Source organism: Oryctolagus cuniculus, chromosome 11, assembly GCF_051225735.1.
Source record: "Oryctolagus cuniculus isolate XC-2025 breed Fujian yellow rabbit chromosome 11, ASM5122573v1, whole genome shotgun sequence".
NCBI lineage: Eukaryota > Metazoa > Chordata > Mammalia > Lagomorpha > Leporidae > Oryctolagus > Oryctolagus cuniculus.
Window position 1 is genome coordinate 25025608 of NC_142877.1, and position 27926 is coordinate 25053533.

At 47.5% G+C, this 27926-nt stretch overlaps 1 protein-coding gene across 2 annotated transcripts; it reads right to left on the reverse strand.

Annotated features, from left to right (window-relative positions):
* Nucleotides 1-265: 265 nt before the first annotated feature.
* Nucleotides 266-27897, reverse strand: MAPRE1 (microtubule associated protein RP/EB family member 1). 2 transcript variants are annotated; one of them, XM_008256117.5, is made up of 7 exons: nucleotides 27820-27897; nucleotides 21888-22011; nucleotides 15070-15215; nucleotides 10288-10495; nucleotides 6261-6382; nucleotides 4184-4336; nucleotides 266-1992 (listed from the first exon to the last, which is right to left on the reverse strand). In XM_008256117.5, the coding sequence occupies exons 2-7, from the start codon at nucleotides 22006-22008 to the stop codon at nucleotides 1936-1938; spliced, it is 807 nt and encodes a 268-aa protein (XP_008254339.1). In that variant the 5' UTR covers nucleotides 22009-22011; nucleotides 27820-27897; the 3' UTR covers nucleotides 266-1935. The 2 variants fall into 2 exon arrangements, with proteins under 2 accessions (XP_008254339.1, XP_002710850.1); XM_002710804.6 differs by lacking the exon at nucleotides 27820-27897 and adding an exon at nucleotides 27483-27654.
* Between the last annotated feature and the right edge of the window lie 29 nt (nucleotides 27898-27926).

Consider the following 27926-nt stretch of genomic DNA (forward strand, 5'->3'; position numbering starts at 1 on the left):
TTTCTCAGGAGCAAACAGTCTGAAAAGGCCTCAACAGCAGGCGACAGGCCTTGGACTTCTGAGGGAGAACCCCTCGCATCAACATCAGGCGGCTAGCCATGTAATGCGAATGAAGAAAAAAGAAGCGGGCTTAGAAATGAGCGCATCTGAAAGACAGTGAGGGTGTGAAAAGCCCAGTCCCAATCTAAGAAAGCAGCACTGGTACCACTGCACTTGAACCTGAAGGCACACACCCAGGGCAAGACAAACTTCAGAAGACAGGACACTCTTGAAATACAGAATTTTATTTAGAAACTGTTTAAAGTAGAAAAAAACCCTGTCAAGAAAGACCAGGTGGAAAATGGGTTCCCAATAAAATGGAATTTTAGGGCAACAAAAGTCTAAAAGGCCACAAAAGAGAAATAGCACCACTGTCAACTGAACAATGGCTAGTTACTTGCATTTTTTGGCATTGTTAATCACTGAATCTGGGTTTTCCTCTGAATTCCACACAGAGCATGCACTACACAACAATTTTATCATAAAATATCTGCTTTCTACACACGTTTTAGGACAAGCTACCACCAGAAACGAATCAATACAAACACGTCAGGCTGAACAGTCTTAGGAGCGGGTAACATACATTGTGCAGAATCCTGCCAAACAAAGACTGAATCGGTGCGGGCAAAGCAAATGAGGGAGAGTTAAGGAATGGAATATTTTAAATATTAATAATTAATTCAGACATGGTACTGCATTTTCTGCAAAAGAAAACATTTAGTAACACGCTAGTGAATTTTATCTCCAAAGAGATTAGTGCACTGGCAAAGTATTCAGTTAACAGTGGAGAGCTATGAACAGCACATCCCAAAAACACCCCAGTCAGCTTTGCAGATCACAAAGAAATGATGGCCTTCACTGCTCCCTCCCTTTGCCAGAGGTCCAGAAAGAACTTGCAGCACAATCACCCACTTGCTGTGCTTCCAACTCTAAGCAGCAAACTGTAAGGAGCCAATGAGGAATCCCCAGCGGACGAGGGGAGCAGAGAGAGGAACGGGTTCAATGTAAACTTAGAAGACGGTAAGGTGGGACACAACCCCCATTCAAACCCAGAGATACTGGCAGGTCCCCCAGGAGTGGCTGTTTGATTAAAAAACCGGACACACCTCATTCCCTCAAAAACACAATACACAGAAATTTCAGGAACAATTGGAAAAATCACCAGGAGAAATGCTCAATGAAAATCAAGCTCTCCAACTCAACCATCTCAGAGCTGAAACACCCACTATTCATCCAGGAAATAATGCCTCCTGCTTTTCAGCAGGGATCAGTTAGTCAATGACACCAAACCACTTTTCAAACTCTCCTTGGGCCAAAGCCTAGAACTGTGAGGATTCGAGCAGCCCTGGAAGGCCTGTGACAGCAGGTGAGCTCACAGAGTCCCAAGGTCTGGCCCTTCTTTCCCAGATACAATGTCAAACACAGAAAATATCCTGTCATGTTACATTTTATATTTTGAAATATGGAAGCATTTTTTAAATACTCTTAAGGCATTTATTTATTAAAATGTTCTCTGCCAAGATTTCACATTAGCTTAAAATTCAATTCAGTCTTTACATTTCTCTACTGAGGTCCCCCCTCAGCATATTACATAAAACACCTTCTCCAGCAATCAGTGTGACCAGCATCCACATGGTGAGAGCCCCACGGTCAGCCTCTTTGTTCCCCAGTGAACCACCTAGATGTTAATACTGCTCTGCTATAAGGTAAAAGCTCCTAGCTCAAACTTATTGGAAAAGGAGTGAAACTTCTGCAAAGTGCACTTTTAAGAAGAGGTACTTTTTGCTTTTGAAAAGAAACCAGTGAGTCCTCTAAGGATAATAAAAGGGAGTTATTTTACAGTTAAGCACATGATTTGGAGTGAAGAATTCGGATGTTGCTCTGCTGGCCACGTTATTAATACTCTTCTTGTTCTTCCTGGGGGCCCCCTTCATCAGGTATCACAAAGCCTTCCTGGAAGGGCAAAATGAGACAGAAGTTATTCTTCAGCACTGAGGGAGAGATTCCAACCCCAGTTCACGCTCCTCACTGACAGCAATCTCGTCAAGGCAACAGCTCTTCCTGTCTCTACCACACTTGTTTTACTGAATCACACATGCCACGTGACTGCAGCCGTATTTCTCGGACAGCAGAATTAGATCTCATATGAAGAAAAACTGAACACAATCAAATCACCTTCAAAATTCACCTCTTTAGAGTGATGGCTATGTAAACTATCTTGATGATGATGATTTCACAACATCAAAGGCACACTTTAAATACGTGCAGTTTATTGTATGTCAAATTATACCTCAATAAAGTTGCCTGAAAAAAGAACATTTACCCTCAAAAGTTCCTTAGTCCCCATAAAGTTCATTCTATGCTCACCTCTCAGTAAACTGTTACCTTTCCTTTCTGCTTTCTAGTTATAGTTATAATCATGCTTTACCCAAAACCTTTACAACAGCAAGGGCAACCCAACTTCAGTAGTATGAGAAAACTGAGTGTGCAAAGGAGAGCAAGACTCACACCCGCTGCCTCACACTCACTCCAGGAACCTCTGGCATCCACTGACAGAGAGGGAGTAGACTGCTCTACCATAAAAACCACGTTTCTCCTTCAACCACTTGATTTTTTTTTTTTTTAACTAAATCCCCTTGGCCATATGATTCCACAAAAATACTCCTACTAGACCTGGAACTCTACGTCTTCATCATTTTTGTTTTCACTTCCTAGCACTGAACAAGCCCTGAATAAGGATTTATCAACCAAATTATAAACTTTTCAGTCATCTATCTTAATCCCCTCAAATACACAAGAGACATTAAGAAGACAGTGAATACTAACAGCATTAATATTACCTTATATTTATATAGTGCTACACCTAACACATACCATAAATCACTTGTAGCTTAAGCCTACCGACCTTGCTAGGCATAGAGAAGAATTATAAATACAACCATTAAGGGCCGGCACTGTGGCACAGCGGGTTAAGCAATCACCTGCAGTGCCAGCATCCATATGGGCACTGGTTCAAGCCCTGAATGAGCCACTTCTGATCCAACTCCCTGCTAATGGCTTGGGAAAGATGGCCCACTCCTTGAGCCCCTGCACCTGTGAGGGAGACCCAAAAGAAGCTCCTGGTTCCTGGCTTCAGATCAGTCCAGCTCCGGCCACTGAGGCCATTTGAGGAGTGAATCAGCAGGTGCAAGATCTATCTCTGCTTCTCTCCCTCTCTGAAACCTTTCAAATAAGTAAATAAATCTTTTTAAAAAATTAATTTCTTTATTTGAGAGGCAGAGGTACAAAGAGGCAGACACAGAGAAAGTGAGGTCTTCCATCTGCTGGTTCACTTTCCAAATGGCCACAATGGCCGGGACTGGGTCTATCAGGAACCAGGAGCTTCTTCTGGGTGTCTCATACAGGTGCAGGGGCCCAAGCACTTGGGCCATATTCCACTGCTTTCTCAGGCCATGGCAGAGACCTGGATGGGAAGAGTAGCAGCCAGGACTTGAATCGGTGCCCATAGTGGGATGCCAGCACCACTACACCAAAGCACCAGCCCCAATTAACAAATCTTTAAAAAATAAATAAATGCAACTATCCAACAGTGGGCAACAGATAACAAATCCTAAATCTAGAGAAAATTAGCCTTCCTTGATGACATGATCATCAGCAGCAGCTTTGGCTTCTTTTATAATAAGCACGATCCAAATAAACTTGAGGGAATGGGAATAAGGCAAGCTCCTGGCAGCAGACATGGGAAAAGGAACATGTGCCTGGTTCTGCACAGTACACCTCGGCCTGGATAAATGCAGACAGCACCTCAAGCCAACAGGTCTAAGCTGGAGGGGCGGGTGGGAGTGAGAGTGCTTCTGGCTAAGAGCCTTTGGCAGCACTCGTCACTTTCAAGTGGCCACAAACTGGGCAAGCCAGCCACCTCCTTGTCCTACCCCTCCTTCAAGGATCCACAGATCTCCAGGCAGGGGCTCAAGCTGGGAAGAGGTATCCTCTGGCTGACTTTGAGGGGTCAAAAACAAAGCCTGCTGATAAATGCTCACTGGAACTCAACAAGCATCAGCAAATTTGCCAAAATCAAGTAGATTAAACTTATTTCCTCTTAGGTGGCAAAATGGCAAAGAAACATTCTCATGTCGACACATACGTCTGTAGCATACAGAATGTCCACAATCCTCTGCAAAACAGGGTCATTTTCCCCTTCATTCTCTTGGCAAATCAATTCAATATTCCTTAGCTTTCCAAAGTAGAAATCTCTCTCTTTCTCCAAGTCTTCAACAGTAAGTTTCAATACGTTGACCTGTGCAAGACATTAGAGTGAGACATTTGGCATTAGCGCACCAACAAAAAAATCAAAAAAACTTCCAACCCCAAAGTGTATGTATTTTTTTTAAAGATTTATTTATTTATTTGAAAGGCAGAGTTACATAGAGACAGAGGCAGAGGCAGAGGCAGAGGCAGAGAGAGAGAGAGAGAGAGAGAAAGGGGTCTTCCATCTGCTGGTTCACACCCCAGATGGCCACAACAGCCGGAGCTGCACCGATCAGAAGCCAGGAACCAGGAGCTTCTTCCGGGTCTCCCACGCGGGTGCCAGGACCCAAATGCTTGGGCCATCTTGTACTGCTTTCCCAGGCCATAGCAGAGAGCTGGATTGGAAGTGGAGCAGCGGGAATAGAACTGGTGCCCATATGGGATGCCAGCACTGCAGACCAGGACTTTAACTCGCTGTGCTAGACCCTATATGTGGTCTTTGATTCAACTCTAATGCAAGCAAAAATCCCAGAAAAGGCCTGACTACACCTTGAAATACACTGGAACTTCTCAGGACTAAGATAAGATCAAGGAGGGGAGTAAAAAAAAAAAACAAAAACAAAACAAAACAAAAAAAACACCACAGAAAAGCTTGAGACAGACACAGAAGGAGAATCCACAAAGCAGCCATAAATTGTCAATCATAAATTCAGTCCTCACCTAGAGAGTGGTCAACACAGTCTAGAGAGAAACAAAGAAAAAGGGAGACTCTGATCCTCCAGGAGCCCTCCAATGGGGTCTGATTCCCACAAAGAAGCTACCAAGAAATAAATCTCAATGCTCAGGCCCATGACTCTACCTAGCGAAGAGCAATAAAAGTCTTAGAAGTCTTATTAGGGGCCAGGGTCACGATGCAGCAGGTTAAGCCATATCTGTGACACTGACATAACCTAAGGGCACTGGTTTGAGACCCAGCTACTCCACTTCCGACCCAGTTCCCCTGTTAATGCACCTGGGAGAGCAGTGGAAGATGGCCCAAGTGCTTGGGCCCCTTCCATTCACATGGGAGACCAGGATGGAGCTCCAGGCTGTTGGCTTCAGCCTGGTCCAGCCCTAGCTGTTGCAGCCATTTGCAAAGTGAAACAGCAGATAGATCTCTGCCTTTCAAATAAATAAATACATAATTTAAAAATAAAGTCTTAGTAACTCTCAAAGTCCTTTGTGTACTTTAACTATAAGTCACCTTCACTGCAGTCTTCAAATCTGTATGACAACTGAATTCTATTGAACTCTCACTGAATGCAAACTGCATGGCACACCAGGCAGCATAAAGCCCTCAGAAAAACCCAGATTTACAAGATAGTTCCTGGCTCCTGGTTTCAGCCTGGCCCAGCCCTAGCTGTTGTAGATATTTAAAGAGTAAACCACCATATACTAAGCTGATCTTCTGTATATTAAGATAATCGAAAATGAATCTTGATGTGAATGGAAGGGGAGAGGGAGTGGGAAAGGGGAGGGTTGTTGGTGGGAGGGACGGTATGGGGGGGGAAGCCATTGTAACCCATGAGTCGTACTTTGGAAATTTATATTCATTAAATAAAAGATAAAAAAAAAAAAAAAGAGTAAACCACCAGATGCGTGTCCTGTGTCTCTCAAATTGTACACACACACACACACACACGTATATGCCTTTCTCTTCCACACTCTCAATCCCAGAGAACCCTCAGAGGACTCCAGAAATATCCAAAAATGTTCTATTCTAAGGGTCGGTTTCCAAATAGACACAGGTTTTTGTCACACTGAGAGTTCAGAGATGTCCGATTCCTCCTCTTCTACCTCTATGTTCTTCTTCACACAGCATCCAAAGTGCTCACCCAGGTCACAAGGTCTGCTCCAGCAAGAAGGTAAGTCTGCGCTGGTCACTGGGGCAATGTCTCCCCAGGCGACTTCCGATCCGACACAGAGGCACTCACCTGCTGCATCAACTCAGCTGCTTCGTCATCGCCATTGCCCACACCGGGATTCTTTCGCACCACCCCTGGACCAGCCTTAGGAGTTGCAGTAGTCCTCTGCGTTGAAATGGGTCTCTGTGGAGCTGAGAGAGGATGAGAGAGAAGTTTAACAGAAGAAATCTCAAAGACAAAAAAAAGGGGAGGGGGGGGGCTTACAACCAACTGCCTCCCGCAGGTGTTCAGTGAAGGGAACTGATGCCAGCCAGCCTCAGCATGTAAGACAACATGCTGAAATTGGCTTAAAGTGGTTTTTATCCTGGAAGCAGAGTTAAATACCGACTCTGGCCATGACCGTTCATTCTGGAAGTTAAGTCTTTCAGTAAGGTCTTTTCTCCACTCCAGTGAACAGGACTATCATCTGAGAGGTACAGTCATTCCGGTGCACAGGGATAACCTATCTTAACCCAACTCCAGTCAAACCCACAAAGGCCAAGTTAGTGCCCTAACGTATAACCAACCTCATACTCCTTTGACTCAAGTGGGAAGACAGAGGCCCATAAGGCTGCTAGAGCCTGCTCTTACCATTCTTTACTTCAAGACCTATTATCTAATGCTATAACTAGTACTCAAACAGTATTTTTCACTTTATGTTTCTGTGTGGGAGCAAACTGTTGAAATCTTTACTTAATGTATGCTAAACTGATCTTCTGTATATAAAGAGAATCGAAAATGAATCTTGATGTGAATGGAGAGGGAGAGGGAGTGGGAATGGGGAGAGTTGTGGGTGAGAGGGACGTTATGCAGGGGAAGCCATTGTAATCCATAAGCTGTACTTTGCAAATTTATATTCATTAAATAAAAGTTAAAAAAAAAAAAAAAGACCTATTATCGTGGCCAGCGCTGTGGCGCATCCAGTAAAGCACTGCCTGCATTGCTGGCATCCCATGGCGCCAATTCAAGTCCTGGCTGCTCCACTTCCTATCCAGGTCTCTGCTAAGGTCTGGGAAGGCAGCAAAAGATGGTACAAGTCCTTGAGCCCCTGCAGCTGCATGGGAGACCCAGAGGAGGCTCCTGGCTTAGGATCAGCACAGCTCCGGCCATCACAGCCATCATGGGAATGAATCAGCAGATGGAAGACCTCTTTCTCTGCCTCTGCCTCTCAAATAAATAAAATAAAAATAAAAATAAAAAAACTATTATTTTTGCTTACCTGTTAGAAGGTCTTTGTTGGTTTAACATTTATTTGAAAGGCAGAGAAACATATTTCCCATCTGCTGCTTCACTTCCCCAAATGCCTCTAACAGCCAGGCTGGGCCAGGAGCTCTACCCATGTCTCCCAAGTAGGTGGCAGGGACCCAACTACTTGAGCCATTACCTGCTGCTTTCTAGGGTCTGCATAAGCAGGAAGCTGAAACTGTGAGCAGAGCCAAGACTAAAACCCAAGCACTCTGATACGGGACATAGACATCTCGTGCAACAATTTACCCGCTGCACCAAACGCTCCCCTCTAGTGGAAAGATCAGGAGATAAAAGCATCACATTCACTAGGACTTATATACTGATTTTTCTCAATATTTGCAGCCAAAAACTGATAAAGACTAGGAAGAAGTAGTAAAGAGGCCAATCTACCTGCAAGTTAATAAGAACAGGTTACCTCAAGGTAGAGGCATTTCCATTCACAATTTTACTTGTTCATTTAGCAACTGCTTAGTAAAGCTTGCACACTGTGCCAGGTTAAGCTGCTAATTAAAATGCCAGCACCCCACACTGGAGTGCCAGTTCAAGTCCCAGTTGTTCCAATTCCTACCTAGCTTCCTGCTAATGGTCCTAGAAGGGCAACAGAAGACGGCCTAAGTGCTCAAATTCCGACACCCACGTGGGAAACTAAGATAGAGTTTCAGACTCCTGACACTGGAATGGCCCAGACATGGCTGTTGCAGTAATTTGAGAAGTGAGTCAATGGATGGAAGGTATCTCTCTCTTTTTTTTTTTTTTTTTTTTTTTGACAGGCAGAGTGGACAGTGAGAGAGACAGAGAGAAAGGTCTTCCTTTTTTGCTGTTGGTTCACCCTCCAATGGCCGCCGCGCTGCAGCCGGCGCACCGCGCTGATCCGATGGCAGGAGCCAGGTGCTTATCTTGGTCTCCCATGGGGTGCAGGGCCCAAGCACTTGGGCCATCCTCCACTGCACTCCCAGGCCACAGCAGAGAGCTGGCCTGTAAGAAGGGCAACCGGGACAGAATCCGGTGCCCCGACCGGGACTAGAACCTGGTGTGCCGGCGCCGCAAGGCGGAGGATTAGCCTAGTGAGCCGCGGCGCCGGCCTCTCTCTGCTTTTCAAATAATCAACAAGCAAACAACAAGAAAGATCTAATCTTTCAAACAGCTCAAACTCTATATAACCTTTCACTCACAACAACAGGCATTTCCTCCAGATGGCTCTAATATGTGTATTCTAAAGACTAAACGTTTCATTCAAGTTTCCACTTGACTGTTGGTGCCCATCTAAAATCTGAAATGTACAGTTATCTATGTAGTTGTTTGAGAACAAAAGTGGTCAGTATCTGGAGAAACCAGAACCCTAACACACTGCCAATATGAATGCAAGTGGTTGTGTGACTCTGGAAGACGGGCTGCTCTGCAAAAGGTTAAGCATGCATCATCACACATCCCAAAGTCTCGTTCCCAACACACACTCTTGGGGCTAGGCCCCAAAGAAAAGGAAATATACGTCTACACTGACACTATCCATGAATGTTCACAGAAGCATTACTCCTAACAGTCACCAAGTGACAAATAGGTACAATGAGGTATAGCCATACACAGAGTATCATTCCACAATGAAAAAGAATGAAGTACTGATACCTGTTACAGAATGAATAAACCTTGAGCAGCTGGCACCGTGGCACAGTAGGTTAAAGCCTCGGCCCGCAGTGCCAGCATCCCATATGGGCACCAGTTCAAGTCCCGGCTACTCCAGTTCCGATCCAGCTCCCTGCTGGTGCACCTGGGAAAGCAGGAGGATGGCCCAAGTCCTTGGGCCCCTGCACCCACATGGGAGACCCAGAAGAAGCTCCTGACTTCCTAAGTGACTATGCTTAGGCATGAATGAGGTTTTTAAAGTGACCAAAGTGCTCTAAAATTGATTGGGGTGAACACTATTCATACACAACTCTGAAAACACTATAAGCCACTGAATTGTACATTTTAAACAGATGAACTATATGGTGGGTGAATTATATCTCAATAAAGCTGTTTAAAGAAAATACTCAACCTACCCTCTCTCAAGAAGTTACTAAGGGACCATAATGTTTTTTGTCATCTTCTAGAAAAGGAGGAAATAGCATCTGCAGGACATCTACCCTCCCCCAAACTACACACACGTTCTACGAATACACTACTGCGAACACGTCTTGAAAAACCTACCAAGCCAAGACTTTTTAGAAGATCTCTTAAAAACAGCCTCCCTTGGCGTACCCAACTCTGCTAGATCCATAGCAAAGCCAAAGCTTCTGACCAGCCAGGGTTCTAGGGATGGCAGGGAAGTCCTAAGTAAGCATGGGAAGCTGGTCTGCAGACAGAATTATGATGCAGATAGCCAAGAGCAGGGCCTGAAACACCTAGACAGGTCCCCCAGGCCCTGGGAGTAACCTTCCAGCTCAGCTTTCTGTGAAATGCCTTTGTTTTCAAACTAAAAGCTCTCTCTGGGAGTTAACCTGAGGAATTTCTATTACACACAACTAAAAAATATTAGCAAAGTTGCATACAGTAACTCATTTAGACCTCAAGAGCAACCCTTTGGGGCAAGAATTAAAATTCCCATTTAACAGAATAGGAAATGGTGGGCCAGAGCTGAAGCAGCTTACGACAGAAGTCCACAGAGCTAAGAACACACACAGATGTACAAGGTCAGAATCTGTGCTCCTGCTACATGCCTGGGATTACGCTTAAGATCCCTAAGCCCATGGCTACTGAGAGTTCTGGCTGAATGTTGAATGACGAATACCTGGAATACTGTCATTTGGAAACGGTGTTTGGGGTTGTTGTTTACCTGCACCACTAGAGCTGAGAGGTTTCTTGGGTTTATTCAGAGCTGGAGCAACGAGGGAGGGAGCCACAGCAGTTTCTTGACCTTGTCTGGCAGCTACAGGGTCATAGTCTTTTCCATCATAGTTCGCATCAAAAAACTTCTTGAACCACTGAACAAATTCAAAATTGTCCTGAAACTTTCCTTTTACTAATTTATCCACAGGAATTATCTGCAGAGAAAAATCAAGATTATTTAGCCCAAAGGGAGAAGTTTTTGGCAAGCATCAAATCAGTCCATGCATCAAATCGGTACTAAGCTCTACCAAAAGAAGACACAAATATTTCAGAGAACTTACTGCTACATCTCTGATGTTTACAGAGGTGTCCTTCAGTGTACCTTCATCTGAGCACCTATGCTCACCAGCCCCTCTCCAGTCCCTCAAACTCGATGTGATATACTGTCATTCCACAACAGAGTAAGTCCCCCATGTAACTCACAGTCATAGTCCCTGTCACAAAGCATGAAGTCCACAGCACGAATCAGACACCTACAATGAACTGTGTTAAAGAAAGTTCTGACTTGAAAATAAGTCACCACAGCAGAGGGACCAGTCAACAGTAATATACTGTACACTTCCAAGTAGCGCAAAGACAATATTACAAATGGTCTCACCACAAAAAAATATTTGAAGTAATGAACATGATTACCTGAATTTGATCATTATGCATTACATACACATATGAAACATCACATTGCACCCTATAAATATTTATAATTAGTATGTGTCACATAAAAACACTGCCTGCTGGGCCAACATTGTGCTGTTGTAGCAGGTGAAGCTGCTGCCTACAGTGCCAGCTCCCATATGGGCTCTGGTTTGTTTCCCAGTTGTTCCACTTCCGATCCAGCTCCCTGCTAATGGCCTGGGAAAAGCAACAGAAGATGGCCCAAGTGCTTGGATCCCTGTCACCCACATGGGAGACCCAGATGAAGTTCCTAGCTCCTGGCTTCAGCCTGGCTCAGCCTGTCCACTACGGCCACTTGGAGAGCAAACCTGTGGATGAAGACCTCTTTCTCTCTAACTCTGCCTTCCAAATAAATAAATACATCTTGAGCCGGCGCCGTGGCTCAATAGGCTAATCCTCCACCTTGCGGCGCCGGCACACCGGGTTCTAGTCCCGGTTGGGGCGCCGGATTCTGTCCCGGTTGCCCCTCTTCCAGGCCAGCTCTCTGCTATGGCCAGGGAGTGCAGTGGAGGATGGCCCAGGTGCTTGGGCCCTGCACCCCATGGGAGACCAGGAAAAGCACCTGGCTCCTGGCTCCTGCCAGGATCAGCGCGGTGCGCCGGCTGCAGCGGCGGCCATTGGAGGGTGAACCAGCGGCAAAGGAAGACCTTTCTCTCTCTGTCTCTCTCTCTCACTGTCCACTCTGCCTGTCAAAAAAAAAAAAAAAAAAAAAAAAAAAAATACATCTTTAAAAAAATTGCCTCATTATAATAGCATGAGCATACTACCCGAAGTGTGTCTCTGACCACCTTCTCTCTCACTAGAATGAGCATATTTGGATTGTTAGCAGTGTGAAAAGCAGGTGGAAGATGAAAAGCTGGAATTTAACACAAATCACCAGATGTAAAGCTGCAGTTGTGGACACAGCCAAAGTTGGTAAAGGATCCCAAGATGGCGGGGCACCAACTTGCTGTAAAAGTCATTGGGTGGATAACTTTTGGGAAGATCATACCCCAAAACCAGAAGGCCACTGCTGACGCCCTGAAATCCTGGGATGAAAACCCTAAGTCTGGAGCCGGCGCCATGGTGCACTAGGTTAATCCTCTGCCTGCAGCGCCAGCATCCCATAAGGGCACCGGTTCTAGTCCTGGCTGCTCCTCTTCCAATCTAGCTCTTTGCTATGGCCTGGGAAAGCAGCAGAAGATGGCCCAAGTCCTTGGGCCACTGCACACACAGGGGAGACCATGAAGAAGCACCTGGTTCCTGGCTTCGGATTGGCGAAGCTCTGGCTGTTGCAGACATCTGGGGAGTGAACCAACGGATGGAAGACCTCTCTCTGTCTCTCCCTCTCACTGTCTGTAACTCTACCTCTCAAATAAATAAATAAAATCTTTAAAAGAAAAAAAAAAAAAAAACAAAACACCACCTAAGTCTAGCTTGGCTATTCTACCACAGCATCCACCACAACTACTGGGCTTACTACAGGGCCTGCATGGCTCCCTGGAGAAGAAGGTAAATGATGAGTTTCTGTGCCAGGAAATAAACAAACATATACTGCCCAGGTGAAGGCTGAAGAAACAGAAGACAAGAAAGTTGCCTGGGGCTGGCTCTGTGGCACAGCAGGTTAAGCCTTCACTTGCAGGGCTGGCATCCTTTATGCTTGTGGGTTCATGTTCCAGCTGCTCCTCTTCAATCCAGCTCTCTGCTTACAACCTGGGAAAGCAGTGCAAGACGGCCCAAGTGCTTGGCCCCTGCACCTGTGTGAGGGGCTGGCACTGTGGCACAGTGGATTAAGGTCCTGCTCTGTTTCACCAGGCATCCCATATAGGCACCAGTTCATGTCCTGGCTGCTCCACTTCCAATCCAGCATCCCTGCTAATGTGCCTGGGAAAGCAGTGGAGGATGGCCCAAGGCTTTGAGCCTTGGCACCTACATGGGAAACCCAGAAGCTCCTGGCTTCAGACAGGCTCAACTCTAGCTGTTGCGGCCATTTGGGGAGTAAACCAGCGGATGGAAGACTTCTCTCAGTGTCTCTCCCTCTCGCTGTCTGTAACTTTACCTCTCAAATAAATAAATAAATAAAATCTTTTCAAAAAAGAACTGGAGCAGCTGAGACCCGAACTGGTACCCTCCTTGTGGGACGCTAGTATTGCAGGCAGTGGCTTAACCTATTACACCACAGTGCCGGCCCCAAAAGTAAATCTTTTTAAAAAATCTGTTAAGAGGGGAAATCTCAAGTCAGGAAAATAAAGAAAGAAATACAAAGTAACATGATTTTTAAGTAATTCTGATCCTATTAAAAACATACTTAAGGACCTTGTAAGCTGTTATTATACAAGAATACTGGGTATAATTATTTCAGGTCATTGAGGTGTTAACCAGAGCTTAACTATTTTTTAATCACCAGTTGCAAATTCTATCCACTCCTCTGACAAACATAATTATTAATTACTTTGTATGACACCGAAACATTAACAAAACATTAAGAAATAAAATCTAGGCAGCAGCTGAGCCTAGCAGTTAAGACATCTATCTTCACACATCAGAGTACCTGCATTCAATTCCTGGCTCCAGCACTGATTCCAGATTCTTGCTAATGTGGACCCCAAGACCCGAGAGTGATAGCCCAAGCAATTGGGCCCAAGCCACCCGTGCATGAGAACTGGAGTGAGTTCCTAGCTCCCAACTTTGGCCTAGCCCAGCTCTGGCCATTTCAGGCATTTGAGAAAGGAACCATCACACTATTTCTTCTATGTGTGTATTTTTTAGGAGTTTCTGTATTCAAAACAATAAAATCTAACTCCATAAAAAAAGAATAAAAATTACAGTATATTAGCTACACCTATTAGCTATGCCTGAGCAGATGATTGCTGAATTATTCAGGTTTCCACCACCGATGTGTGAGATTCAGACTTGAGTTTGTGGCTCCTGGCTTGGGCCTGTCCCAGGTCCAGATATTGAGGGCAATTTGGAGTATGAACCAGCAGATAGAAGATCTGTGTTCATGTGTGTATGTGCACATGTGTATCTATGTCTTTCAAATAAATAAAAACTAAAAATTAAAAATAAACTATGGAAACAATATTCATGTAATACAAATGCTTATTTTATATATTATACAGAGACAAAACTAAAATTAAACTGGTTTCAAAATAAATAAAAGCCAGGCACATCAGCAAGATAATTATGGGGTGTTATAAGCTTTACCAGAAAATGTATCCCCCAAAAAAAGGCTTTAATGGCTAACCCTTCTAATGGTGGAGGGGCAGGAAGAAAAATAAACTACTGAATTTTGTAGTAATCTACTGTCTGGTAAACAGAGGTAGTGCTTGTACTCATGAAGCCTAGTGTACTCTCTTTCTGGCACCTTCAAACAACCTTAATGGCAGAAGGGAGATTCCTGGGGCCAGCGCTGTGGCATGCCAAGTAAAGCCACTGCCATCTAGGTGCTAGCTCCCATCCTGGCTGCTCCAGTACCAATCCAGCGCCCTGCTATGGCCTGGGAAAAGCAGCAGAATATGGCCCAAGTGTTTGGGTCCCTGCTACCCACATGGGAGAACCAGAAGAAGCTCCTGGCTCCTGGCTTCCGCCTGGCCCAGCACTGGCTGTTGTAGCCATTTGGGAAGTGAACCAGCAGATGGAATCTGAATCTCTCCCTCTCTCTCTCCGTAACCCTGCCTTTCAAATAAATAAATAAATATTTCAAAAAAAAAAAAAGGAAAGGAGTTTCCCAGGACCCATGAGGGATCCCTTTGTACCCCAAAAGAAAACAAAGTATCTCTATAAACCCCTCTCATTAAAAACAGGTCAAATATAAATTTTTTTAGTAACTGGTACAGATTTACAGGCTAACTCCTCCAAACAGTTCCTAATTTCACAGATGATGAAGTAAGAAGACAGCAAGCAGAGTCAGAGTAGAAGGCAGGGAAAACTCTGCTCCCAGCAAATACCATTTAACTAGAGAAAAGATAACTAAATAAATTAAGAAATATCCAAAGTCATGGGCTAACACTTGTATCCTCAGTAACAATCATTAGTTAAGAAACATTAATGAAACAAAAGAGTAAGATTTACTTACTTTGTCAACACCCATTCTCTTAAAACCTGCTTGCAGTATTTTGAAGTTCTGGATGTATTCGTGTTCTAGTTTAGCCTGGAATTTCACCTTCTTCAAAGCAATGGAGCCAGGGAACAACATGTCCATAAACTGACAATACGCAGCCCCTGAAGGAACAGGACAGAGCGATGAGACAGATACGATGTCACCGGCTGCTTAACCCAAACACAACTTAAAAAGCTGTAAAGAAGGGGCAGGCAGAGCAGGTAAGCTGCCACCCGTGCCTGTTCAGGTCCTAGCTGGTCCACTTCCGATCCAGCTCCCTGCTAAAGGTCTAGGAAAAGTAGTGCAAGATGGCCCCGGCACGTGAGCCCCTGTCACTCACATGGGAGACCTAGCTGAAGCCTATATGGGATGTGGCATCATCCCAGGGGGCTGTGTTACCCACCATGACACAAAGCTGGCCCCGGAACTCCTATTATTGGAAATAATCATGATAAAAAAGAAAGCTAAGGAAAAAAAAGAGGAAGGGAGGGTATGGCATGAAGTTTCATTATGCTCTTAAAACTGTATATATGAGGGGCCAGTGTTATGGCATAGCAGGTAACGCCACCTGTGATGCTGGCATCCCACATGGGCACTTGTTCAGGTTCCAGCTGACCTACCTCCAATCTACGTCCCTGCTGATGGCCTGAGATAAGGAGCAGATGATGGCCTAAGTACAAAGTTGAACAGAAGACATTTTGGTGTTCCTCTATTAAAATTCAAAATTTTGAGGGGCAGGTGCTGTGGCATAGCAGGTAAAGCCACCGCCTGCAGTGCTGGCATCCCATATGGGCACGGGTTCAAGTCCTGGATGCTCCACTTCCCATCCAACTCTCTGCTACAGCCTGGGAAAGCAGTGGAAGATGGCCCAAGTCCTTGGGCCCCTGCACCCACGTGGGCGACTTGGAGGAAGCTCCTGGCTCCTGACTTCAGATCAGCACAGCTCCAGCCATTGCAGCCTTCTAGGCAGTGAACCAGCTGATGGATGACCTCTCTCTTTCTCTCTCTCTCTCTCTGCCTCTGTAACTCTGCCTTTCAAATAAATAAATGTTAAAAATTCAAAAATTTTTCCTTTAAAGACAACTATAATAAACTGCTCCATATATTTTTATTCTATTTGCTCCCCAATTTCATTCCTTCCACTTCCAAAAAATGTTGTACTAGTGCTTTAACTTTCTAAAAATCTGATTTCTCTAACACTGCCTAAACTTGACTCCTAATGTAAGGCAGGCTTCCCAGGCACTCACTGCCCTTCCAGGGCAAATTCACATTCACTAAGACAACAAACCAGGAAAGTAGGCAAGAAAATCAGTGGCTAAACAACACATGTTCTCCAGGACTCACAACAGCCATAAAATGTACATTCAGGGGCCAGCACTGTGGCGTAGGGAGTAAATAAAGCCACTGCCTATAGTGCCAGCATCCTTTTATAGGCACCGGTAAAAGTGCCAGTTTGCTCCACTTCTGGTCCAGCTCCCTATTAATGTGCCTGGGAAAGCAGCAGAAGATGGCTCAAGTCCTTGGGCCCCGTACCCATGTGGGAGACCTGGATGAAGCTCCAGGCTCCTGGCTTCAGATTGACCCAGCTCCAGCCATTGCAGCCATTTGGGAGTGAACCAGCAGATGGAAGACCTCTCTCTCTGCCTCTCTGTAACGCTTTCAAATCAATCAATCGTTTAAAAGAAGAAAAAAGACAAAGCAAGATAAAAAGAAAAATCTATCACAAGCCTTTAAATATGAAAAAGTGACCACCTTCAACAGCAGCATCCCATATGGGCCCCAGTTCAAGTCTGGCTCCTGCACTTCCGATCCAGCTCCCTGATAATGCTCCTGGGAAGGCACCAGAAGATGGCTAAAGTGCTTGGCTCCCTGCCACCCCGACGAGAGAGCCGGACTGAGTTCCTGGCTCCTTGCTTCAGCCTGGTCCAGCCCTGGCCATTGCAGCCATCTAGGGAGTGAATCAATGGATCAAAGTGCATGCTCTCTACCCACCCTTCAAATAAATGAACCTTAAAAAAAAAAAAAGACTACAGACAGATGTGGGGTTGCAAGAGAGAAGAGGGCACCATGCAGTTAGGAGGCCTATGTGGCATTAGTGAGCAAACTGAGAAGCGTCTGGATCTGAGATACCTCTGAAGGATCAGATCATGACGCGTGTGCCCTGGGCAATGCTGACAGCCATCTTACATAAATTCAAGGGCTGTATGGGCCCCACAAGAAGCTGCCTGGGACATCTGAACATCTCTCCTATTCTTTGCAGCACAGGAACTATAAAGGAGGCCAGACTGCAGGGGAAAAGGAAGAAAAGAGAGGTGAGAACATTCAGTGAGGGCCCTCTCTCAAGGCAAAGCACCGTGCTGGCCCCCCGAGACGACGCCGAAGGGCCTCAGTACGGAATGGAAGTGGCAGGAGAGAGGGATGGCTAACAAAAGGCATCTCCAACCTCTTTCTGACAAAACCCCTCCTCAAAATCCTGTGAACAGATTTAACTATCTTTCCAAAATCCTTCAGAACTCTGAATGCAGAATGGAACCTAGAAACAACCTGCCAGCCCTCACTCAACATTATCCTTGCCTCAGCTCACCATGCGAGCCGAGCACAGGCCCACTTCACTGAGGAGCGGGAACTCCCGGGGCTGACGGAACTCGACTCTTCAAGGCAACAAGCAGACTGACAGCACAAGAGCCCAGAGCCTGGCCCTCCTCCCGCCGTGGTGGGAATGCTGTCTGCTTAATCCTCTGCTGCTCGGAGGCAGGATCAGGAGGGATCAGGCTCCAGACTTAGAAACTACCGGGATCCTCCTCGGGCCTCGGTATGCATAAGGCACCGAGGAGCCTCACTCTCCCTGCCTGTAAGCCCCTGGCAGCAGGCTGCAGGCCTTCCTCAGGGACATGGCGTCTGCACCTCATCCTGTTTGGTCTTCTCCTGGAAGCGAGACCCAGTTTTCAAAACACCCATGTGAAACTTGATACAAGCACACTCCAAAAGAGGTCCTGCACAGCTTCCAAGAGAACCAGTTATGAATGAATACAAGTCTGTTTACAGTTGGGCATCTTGCACGTACCACTGTCTACAGGGCAAAAGCATTTCATGTGGATAAAAAAGTGGCAGACGTCAAGCAAACCTGACATACTTTACAGATTTTCACAGTGAAATGATATTATAAATGTAATTTACATTTGTTTATCCTCCAAACTGTTCTTTAAAAGGTTTAAAAATGGACGCAGTAGAAAGCATGAGAGCTGTGTAACCAGAAAGATGTGGGCTCCAGCAGGCTCTGTAACGCCCAGGCGAGGCCGTGGGCAGTTCTTCCACCTGTAAAACGAGGGTGTGCCCCTCAGACATCCACATGCAGCTCTGCAGGTACACAGAGCATCAGCAGCTGAGCGCTGTCAGTACAGGTGATGGTCACAACAGCCCGATGTGGGGCCAGCGACTGCCCCCACCTACAGATGAGGAAGTAGAACACCAAGGAATTCATTCAAAGTTACGTGGCTCACAGCGGACTAAAGTCTCTTAAGCCCAGTCCTGTCCCTGACAGTTCTTTACCTGAAACAGATAAACCTAGAGCCAAATTAGAACACGTACAATTTAGCGACCCAGGAAGAGATCCCATTTTCCAAGTAACTAGATGAGACAGAGATACCCTGGAGTGCATTTATTCAAAGAGGTAAATTTTAGGAAGAAACTGCTAGTGAAAAAGCCGGCTCCAATAAAAACTAGGATGACCTGGGGCCAGCACTGTGGTGCAACAGGCTACGCTGCTACTTTTGACATCAACAATCTGTGCTGCATCTGGTATTAAGAGTGCCAGTTCCAGTCTTGGCTACTCTGCCTCTACACCAGCCTCCTGCTAATGCACCTGGGAAGGCAGTGGAATACAGCCCAAGTGCTTGGGCCCCACCTCTCATATGGGAGACCAGGATGGAGTTCCTGGCTACTGGCTTTAGCGGGCCCAGCCCTTGCTATTGCAGGCATTTGAGGAGTGAACAGGCAGAGAGAAACACATGCTCTCTTTCCCCTTCTATTGTTCTTTCAAAGTAACCTTTAAAAAAATAAAATGACAGGGTCAGTGCTGTGGCATAGCGGGCTAAGCCACCACCTGCAGCACCGACATCCCACATGGATGCCAGCAGGATTCTTGGCTGCTCCACTTCCGATCTAGCTCCCTGCTAATGCACCTGGGAAAGCAGCAAAGGACAGCCCAAGTGGTTGGACCCCTGCCACCCACATGGGAGACCCAGAAGCAGCTCCTGACTCTTGGCTTCAGCCTGGCCAAGCTCCAGCCATTGCAGCCAAGTAGGGAGTGAACAGCAGACGGAAGCCCTCTCTCTCTCTCTCTCTCTCTAACTCTGCTTCTCAAATAAAAAATAAACCTTTAAAAAAATAAAAATAAAAAAAAAAACGAGGTAGCCTGGGAAAGCAGTGGAAGATGGCCCAAGTCCTTGAGCCCCTACACCCGCATGGGAGACCCAGAAGAAGCTCCTGGCTTTAGACTGGCTCAGCTTTAGCTGCTGTGGCCATTTGGGGAGTGAACCAGCAGAGAGAAGACCTCTCTCTCTCTGCCTCTGCCTCTCTGTAGCTCTGCATTTCAAATAAGTAAATAAATCTTTAACAAAAAAAAAAAAAAAAAAGGAAAACAAAACAAAACAAAAACTAGGATGATTGCATCGCTACACTGGCCACAGATCACAGAGCAAATAAGTGCTTTAAAAGCCCTAAACAAATGGGGATATGAAAATGAATACCGAGAAACAGAAAATAGGGGAAATCAGCACAAATTAAAAATTAACAATGTGTGCCCATTACTGTACTGTTCATCCTCACACACAGCCTCTCCCTTACCATCTGTGAAACTGAGATTAAGCCCCACAGGGGAAGGGCCACACTGTGGCGTAGCCAGTTAAAGCCCAGGCCTGCAGCACCAGCATCCCATTCGGACACTACTTTGAGTCCCGGTTGCTCCACTTCTGATCCAGCTCCCTGTTGATGCATCTGGGAAAGCAGCGGAGGATGGTCCAAGTGCTTGGACCCCTGTACCCACCCAGGAGACCTGGAAGAAGCTTCTGGCTTCATTGCCCAGCCTCAGTCATTGTGGCCATTTGGGGATTGAACTAGCAGATGGAAGACCTCTCTCTCTCTCTCTCTCTCTCTTTACCTCTCTCTGTAACTCTGCCTTTTAAATAAATAAAATAAATGTTTAAAAAAAAAACCCACATGGGAAATATTAAGACAAGCATATGAAATTAAGACCAAACCCAGTTATAAATTAAAAAAGCTGCCGGCGCCGCGGCTCACTAGGCTAATCCTCCGCCTAGCGGCGCCGGCACACCGGGTTCTAGTCCCGGTCGGGGCGCCGGATTCTGTCCCGGTTGCCCCTCTTCCAGGCCAGCCCTCTGCTGTGGCCAGGGAGTGCAGTGGAGGATGGCCCAGGTGCTTGGGCCCTGCACCCCATGGGAGACCAGGAAAAGCACCTGGCTCCTGGCTCCTGCCATCGGATCAGCGCGGTGCGCCGGCCGCAGCGCGCCGGCCGTGGCGGCCATTGGAGGGTGAACCAACGGCAAAAGGAAGACCTTTCTCTCTGTCTCTCTCTCTCACTGTCCACTCTGCCTGTCAAAAAAAAAAAAAAAACAAAAACAAAAACAAAAAAACAAAAAAACAAAAAAAAAAAAAATTAAAAAAGCTGAACTCAGCAGGGGGAAACCATACAAGCAGTAAAACCTTTAAATCAAACCAAATGGCACCAGTACATAAAGAAAAAAGAAGTCTAAGAGTGAATAGGGTACTCGGATTAAAGAACAAGGGCTCCTGATTTAGACGAAGGTTCAAACCTCAGTTCTGCTCTCGGCTGTATGTGTGACCTGGACTTCTTACTCAGAACTCTAACCCTGTAAAATGGAGATGGCTGAAAAGAACTTACATGGCCCCAGCACACAAGTGCTCAATTTAATGATTGCTGTTATTATTAGAATAGACAGAGGGTAGATTCTCACGGACAGAATTTAAGTAGCACAGTATACACACCCCATCCTTTTTCTTTAATTTTTTTAAAGATTTATTTATTTATGAGAGGCAGAGTTACGGGGGTGGGGGTGGGGGGGACGGACAGAGAGGAAGGTCTTCCATCTGCTGGTTCACTCCCCCAAATGGCCAGAGCTGGGCCGATCCAAAGCTAGAAGCTTCTTCCAGGTCTCCCATTTGAGTGCAAGGGCCGAAGCACTTGGGCCATCTTCTACTGCTTCCCTAGGCCATTAGCAGAGAGTTGGATCTGAAGTAGAACAGCCGGGTTTCAAACCAGTGTCCATTTGGGATGCTGGCACTGCAGGCAGAGGCTCTACCTGCTACACCATAGCACCAGCCCCTAATTTTTTTAACTTTAACTTTTAATTAGTTTTTACCAGATTCCATGTGATTTGTAGATACAATTCTAAGAACACAGTCTATTCCCTTCCTTCTTCCTTCCCTCCTCCCACTCCCTTTGTCCCTTCCTCTTTCTGACATACTCCTGACCTCATCTCCTATCTGTGGTCAATCTGGCTTAGGGAACTCGGACATGTTCCTCACCATGACAGAACTCAGGCAGTCAGCAGAACTCTCAAAGCTTAAAGTCTTTAGAGGAAGTATAAACTGCTAACACCTTTACGAAAAACAATTACCAATAGCCAACAGTTCCTAACCTTTGATCTAGTAGTTCTACTTTAGCAATCACTGAGGAAATAAGCCAGACCAAGAGGTCTGCAGTCTCAGAAAAAAACAAAACAAAACCAAACCAAACCCTAGTGTATTTCTCTTACCTGAGCACAACTGCTCGATCTTCGTCAGATTCAACTGCAGAGACTCGTTGATCCAGGCCAGCATGTCATGTCGACTGAGGTTATCACTGGTGACCGATGTGGAGTACACGTTCACTGCCATCTTCTGCAACACGTGAGGAAAGATAGAGGCTCATGTTCCAGTATGTAAGTGAGGGCAAGCGTTTTCTTGAAAGTCACCCAGAGCACTCAATTTTTCTTGAAAGTCACCAGAAGCACTCATTTTTTTTTTTTTTTTAATTTATTTGTTTGAAAGAGAGACAGAAATCTTCCATCCGCTGGTTCACTCTGCAAAGGCCACAACAGCCAGGGCTGGGCCGGGCTGAAACCAGGAGCCTGGAGCTCCATCCAGGTCTCCCAAGGGGATGGCACAGGTCCAAGGACTTCAGCCATCGTCTTTTGTTTTCCCAGGCCATTAGCAGGGTGCTGGATGAAAAGTGTAAAGCTGGGACTTGAACAGGCTCCCATATGGGATCCAGCATTGCAGTAGTGGCATTACCCCTGTGGCACAACACTGGTCATGCACTCAATTTTTAAACCTTCTCTTCTTCCAGAGAGAGGATTCCAATCACAAGCCTGGACTTCCACATATAAACAAAACTTGAAACAAACTATCTGATGCCAGCAGCCTAAAATTTAAGCTCCATTTGAAATTTTTCTTTTTTTATTTGACAGGCAGAGTTAGAGAGAGCGAGAGACAGAGAGAGAGATCCTTCACCAGCTGGTTCACTCTCCAAATGGCTGCAACAGCCAGTGCCAGGACAGAAGAAGCTTCACCCAGGTCTCCCTCGTGGTTGGAGGGACCCAATCACTTGGGTCACCTTCCGCTGCTTTTCTCAGGTGCATTAGCAGAGTTGGATTAAAAGTGGAGCAGGGGCCGGCGCTGTGGCGTAGTGGGTTAAAGCCCTGGCCTGAGGCGCCAGCACCCCTTATGGACGCCTGCTCTAGTCCCGGCTGCTCCTCTTCTGATCCAGCTCTCTGCTGTGGCCTGGGAAAGCAGTACAAGATGGCCCAAGTCCTTGGACCCCTGCATTCGCGTGGGAGACCCGGAAGAAGCTCCTGGCTCTTGGCTTCGGAGCGGCACAGCTCCGACCATTGCGGCCAATTGGAGAGTGAACCATCGGATGGAAGACCTCTTTCTCTCTCTTTCTCTCTCTGCCTCTCCTTCTCTGTGTTAACTCTTTCAAATAAATAAACAGGTCTTAAAAAAAAAAGAAAAAGAAAAAAAAAAAAGATGTTGCTTGAGTTCCTGTGTCTCACGTGGATGGAGTCTCTGGCTCCTGGCTTCAGCTTGGCCCAGCCCCAGCAACTGTTGATATGTGGGCAGTGAACCTGCAGATGGAAGATGTCTCCTCTGCTCTGCCTTTCAAATAAGTATTTTTTCATTCTCATTTTACGAATGAGAAAAGAGAGGCCCTAGGGACTGATAGCCACGCCTGCCCAGCTCCATCACAACATTCTCTCTCTCCCCCAGGAAAATGCTGCTGGGGCCTGCGTTGCGGCATAGCAGGTTAAGAAAATGCTGCCCCTCACCTTTCAAATTCGATAAACACACTGTAACAAATCTCATTTAAAATGCCAGTAAATGTGGCTGCCACTGTCTATCAGCTTAGTCACTCCCATCCATTCAACAGACACGCCTACCACCTGCTGGGCACTGTTCTAGGGGCTGGCAATCAGACAAGCAAGAGGCAAGGTGCCTGACCACAGGGAGTTCACATTCTAGCCGTGGGAAGCCGACACTGACCCAACACCAACACTACTTCACCCACTGCTTAGTCGGAGGCTGGGGAACGTGGTCAGGGAAAGGGCTTAGGAATCCCAAGGAAGCAGCCCTGTGGGGGGCTGGAAGGGTGCTCCCGCCCCAGCAAGGAAGGCAGAGCAACGCAGGAAAGGCAGTCAAGGGGTCAGGTCCTCCCGGGGCTCTGACGGCAATTTTGAGAGCTTAGAATTTATTCTGCTAGACTCCACTGCTGGGTTTTGTGCAGGATGGAATCTCATTCGCACAGAAGTCTGAGAAAGAGCATCTAACTGCTGAGGAGACCACACACACGTAGGACAGGAAGACTCAAATAACAGGAGAGTAAGGGCAGGCTAATCCAGGTCCAGGTGAACCCCCCAGTCACCACGAGAACACACCCCAAAACACTGCCGATCACGGCAACCTCGACAGCAGGAGACAGCAACACTGCCCACATGTCGGGCGGCATTCAGAGCACCCTGGAAGACCACCATTCATTCCCCCCACCCAGTGACTGGCGTGTGAGCCCATCTCCCCACGTCCACCCACAACACCACACCGTGCCAGCCTCGTGAGTCGCACAGCTCCAGGACGTGAGAGCCCAAAGAGACAGAGATGCACCCAATCTCCTTTTTAAAAGCAGGGGTGACTGAAGTCCACAGAGGCGAACAGTTTCACAAGCCCACAGCTCTTGACTCAGGGCCCTGCACAAAGTGGGCATTCGGCAACTACTACTTGTTTTCAGGTTGGTAGGAGGGTCAAAAACAAAAAAAATGTATCTATGTAAACTTTTGTCCAAAAGCAAACCATCAACACTCCTACATTTCCAAAGTCGGCTTATAAAACCATGCTATGCAAAGATTAACACAATTTAGTTCCTGACTCCACTGAGAAATTAATCCCTATGTTCTCAGAGCACTTCATTCAAACCTCTAGAACAGGAATAATCACACTATTTTGTCATTAACTCTTCACTCTGAATCATCCCCACCAAATTTGGGGCAGGAAGCAATCCCTTCAATGCAAAGAGCTGAAAATTTCAAGCCAGAAGGACCTTGATTCAAATATGAGACTGTTACTCACTGGTCATACAAATTACTTAAACTCAATACACCTCAATTATCTTACAAGTTAATACTACCAGTCTGAAAAGGATCATGGAAGGGTTTAAATGAAATGACGTCCATAAAAATAACTTGGTAATGGGGGCCGGCGCTGTGGCGTAGTGGGCTAAGCCTCCACCTGCAGAGCTAGCATCCCATATGGGGGCCGCTTAGAGTCCTGGCTGCTCCACTTCTGATCCAGCTCTCTGCTAATGCACCTGAGAAAGCAGCAGAAGATGGCCCAAGTCCTTAGACTCCTGCACCCAAGTGGGAGACCATGAAGAAATTCTTGGCTCCTGGCTTCAGATCAGCCCAGCTCCAGCCATTGCGGCCATTTGGGGAGTGAACCAGCAGATGGAAGACTTCGAGCTCTCTGCCTCTCTGTAACTCTGCCTTTCAAATAAACAAAGAAATATTTAAAATTAAAAAAAAAAAAAAGATCCACTACAAGTCTCTAAATGAGTCTGTCTTCAATCTATTCTTTCATAAAAGCCAGATAATTTCTTGAATCACAAATCAGATCAAACGTCTCTCCTGTTCAAATCCTCAAATGAGGGGGCTGGAGTGTGGCACAGTGGCTAAAAGCTGCTGCCTGCAACACTGGCATCCCATATGGGTGCCAGTTCAAGTCCTGGCTGCTCCACTTCCAATCTAGCTCCCTGCTAATGTGCCTGGGAAACAGGGGAAGATGGCCCAAGTCCTTGAGCCTCTGTACCCATGTTGGAGACCCAGAAGTCGCTCCTGGCTTTGGTCTGGCCCAGCCCTGGTTGTTGTGGTCACTTGGAGAGTGAACCAGCAGATGGTTCTACTGCTCTCTCTGTAACTCTTTCAAGTAAATAAAATAAATCTTAAAAAAAAAAAAAAGTTGGGGCTGGCACCATGGCTCAATAGGCAAATCCTCTGCCTGCGGCGCCGGCACACCGGGTTCTAGCCCTGGTCGGGGTGCCGGATTCTGTCCCGGTTGCTGCTCTTCCAGGCCAGCTCTCTGCTGTGGCCCGGGAGTGCAGTGGAGGATGGCCCAAGTGCTTGGGCCCTGCACCCGCATGGGAGACCAGGAGAAGCTCCTGGCTTCGGATCAGCACAGTGCGCCGGCCGCAGCACACCGGCCGCAGAGGCCACTGGGGGGTGAACCAATGGAAAAGGAAGACCTTTCTCTCAGTCTCTCTCTCTGTCCACTCTGCCTGTCAAAAAAAAAAAAAAAAGTCTCTAAATGAACGAATAAAAGAAATGCATGCTATTATCAGATATCAAGGAGAGACATCCAAACAAAAAACATAGTCCCAGGCTGAGCACTCAGCAACATTCATACCCACTTCAGGTATGCTGTGTGTCACGCTGCCGGAACACCTATGCAGCTGGCGAAGCCACGTGTAGACTCTCCTGACCACACCCGGCTCAGGACAGTTAATGGCCTTTCATCATCATGTAATTTAGAACTCTTTCATTAGCAGACGTTAATACCTGGTCCCATGTGCTCTGCAAACTCTGCAGCCACTAAATACATGGGATTAGACACCCTCTGGATGTGCAATAAATATCCACTGCCTCACCCAATTAATTGGCTCTCCCAGGCAGCCAGAGCAGAGCCTGGTGCTCGGAACCCCAGCTCCAGCGCCCTCACGTAGGAAGTCCATTGCTGGAATCTAGCAAAGACCCAGCAGTACAACACAAACCTCACCTCTACAGGGCTCCTGGATGACACCCCCCCCCCTTCAGCAGCTCTCCCAGCAGGCCCCCAAACTCACTCTCATTCCATGCCGGCCTGAGTGAAGAGCACCCTATTACTCTCAAGGCACCCAAGCTGAGCCCCGCGGCAATAAGGTGAGGGAGGTGCACAGGAAGATCTACCTAACCCTGGAAAAACACTTCGCCCTCTGGCTCACGAAGGGCCCACCTGTGAAATGGGCACAAAGTGCGGCGAGGATGCCAAGAGCCTCTAAGCGCAAACACCGAACGCGTCCTAAGCTCCCCACTGTGTCGAACTCTGCCAGGCACCCTGACAGCCGCAACAAAGGGCGCACGGGGAGGAGAGCTCTCCAGCTCTGGCCCGCGGGGAGACAGGGCACTTCAGAGGCTCGGGGTCAGACACGCGCAGCCATCTCACCCCGTCTCAGACTCCTCATTTGTAAGATGAAGATGATATCTCTCAGACAGTGTGAAAATCAAACGACACAAGGCCACATCAAGCACTCAACACAATGCCTGACACACATCAAGTGCCCAACTAACAAAGAGCCGCTGTCCTTACTACACTCACAGAGAGCCCATCAAAGAGGCGGACGCCAGGCCTGGCAGAACTTCCCCCACGCGCCTCGGGACCCCCAGATCCGCGCAGGGTGGAGCCAGGCCTGGAAACGCGCTGTCGCCCTCACCCCATCACGTCGTCCTCCCGTAATCACAGAACTCTTGCCCGAGGGTTCCTGTGATTCCGCAGCCCACCAGGCCTCCGCCCCTTACTCCCAGGTCCACGGCCGGCACTCAGCCCTCAACAAATACCTGTGGAAGCAGGGCGTGCGAAGAGCGGGCTTACTTCGTGCCACACACCCCACCAAGCCACTTCAGGACACATGGCCGTCCCCGAAAGGGAAGCCGAGGCCCCAAGATTAAAGCACCTGCCCGAGGTCGCACCGCAGGAAATCGAAACCAGCTCTGAACCCACCACCCCAACTCTTAATCCTCCCGAGAAACAAGCGCCCACGTCGCGGCACCCCAGTGACTCCCAGCAGGGCCTACCTCGTCCACACACACACCCCCTTCCCGAGCACAGCCACACAGAGCTCCGGCCGCGGGACTGCGGGCTCCACACCTCCGCCGCAGCCGTGGGGGCTTCTGGGCCGCCACGGAGCAGCCCCCACTTCCGGCCTGAGGCCCCGCCCCCCGGGCAGCGCGGAGCGCGCGCCCACCGGCCCCAGCCGCGCGCGCCGGGTCACGGCCCCGCCCTTCCCCCCACCCGGCCCGAATGGCACCGCCGTGTGGAGCGGCCTGGCTGCTGCTGCCCGCGGGGCCTGCCCAGCCGAGGCCCACCCGGCCGGCGCCACGGCCGCGGCCCCGTGCCCGCTAGCCTACTCACCGGCTCTCGGCAGAACCGCGTCCACTGCCCGCGCCCGGCTCCGGTTCCGTCTTCGTCTCGTTCAAACCGCCCGACCCCGCCCGCCCGCCCGCGCAATGACCTCACAC

Bases quoted from the DNA above. Each gene is read 5' to 3' on its own strand.
- MAPRE1 (XM_008256117.5), bottom strand. From the start codon at position 22,008: ATGGCAGTGAACGTGTACTCCACATCGGTCACCAGTGATAACCTCAGT. The intron at 10,496-15,069 runs GTAAGTAAATCT...TTTTCTCTGCAG, and splicing joins AGAGAATGGGTGTTGACAAA to ATAATTCCTGTGGATAAATT. The intron at 6,383-10,287 runs GTAAACAACAAC...ATCCTCTCTCAG, and splicing joins TCTCAGCTCTAGTGGTGCAG to CTCCACAGAGACCCATTTCA.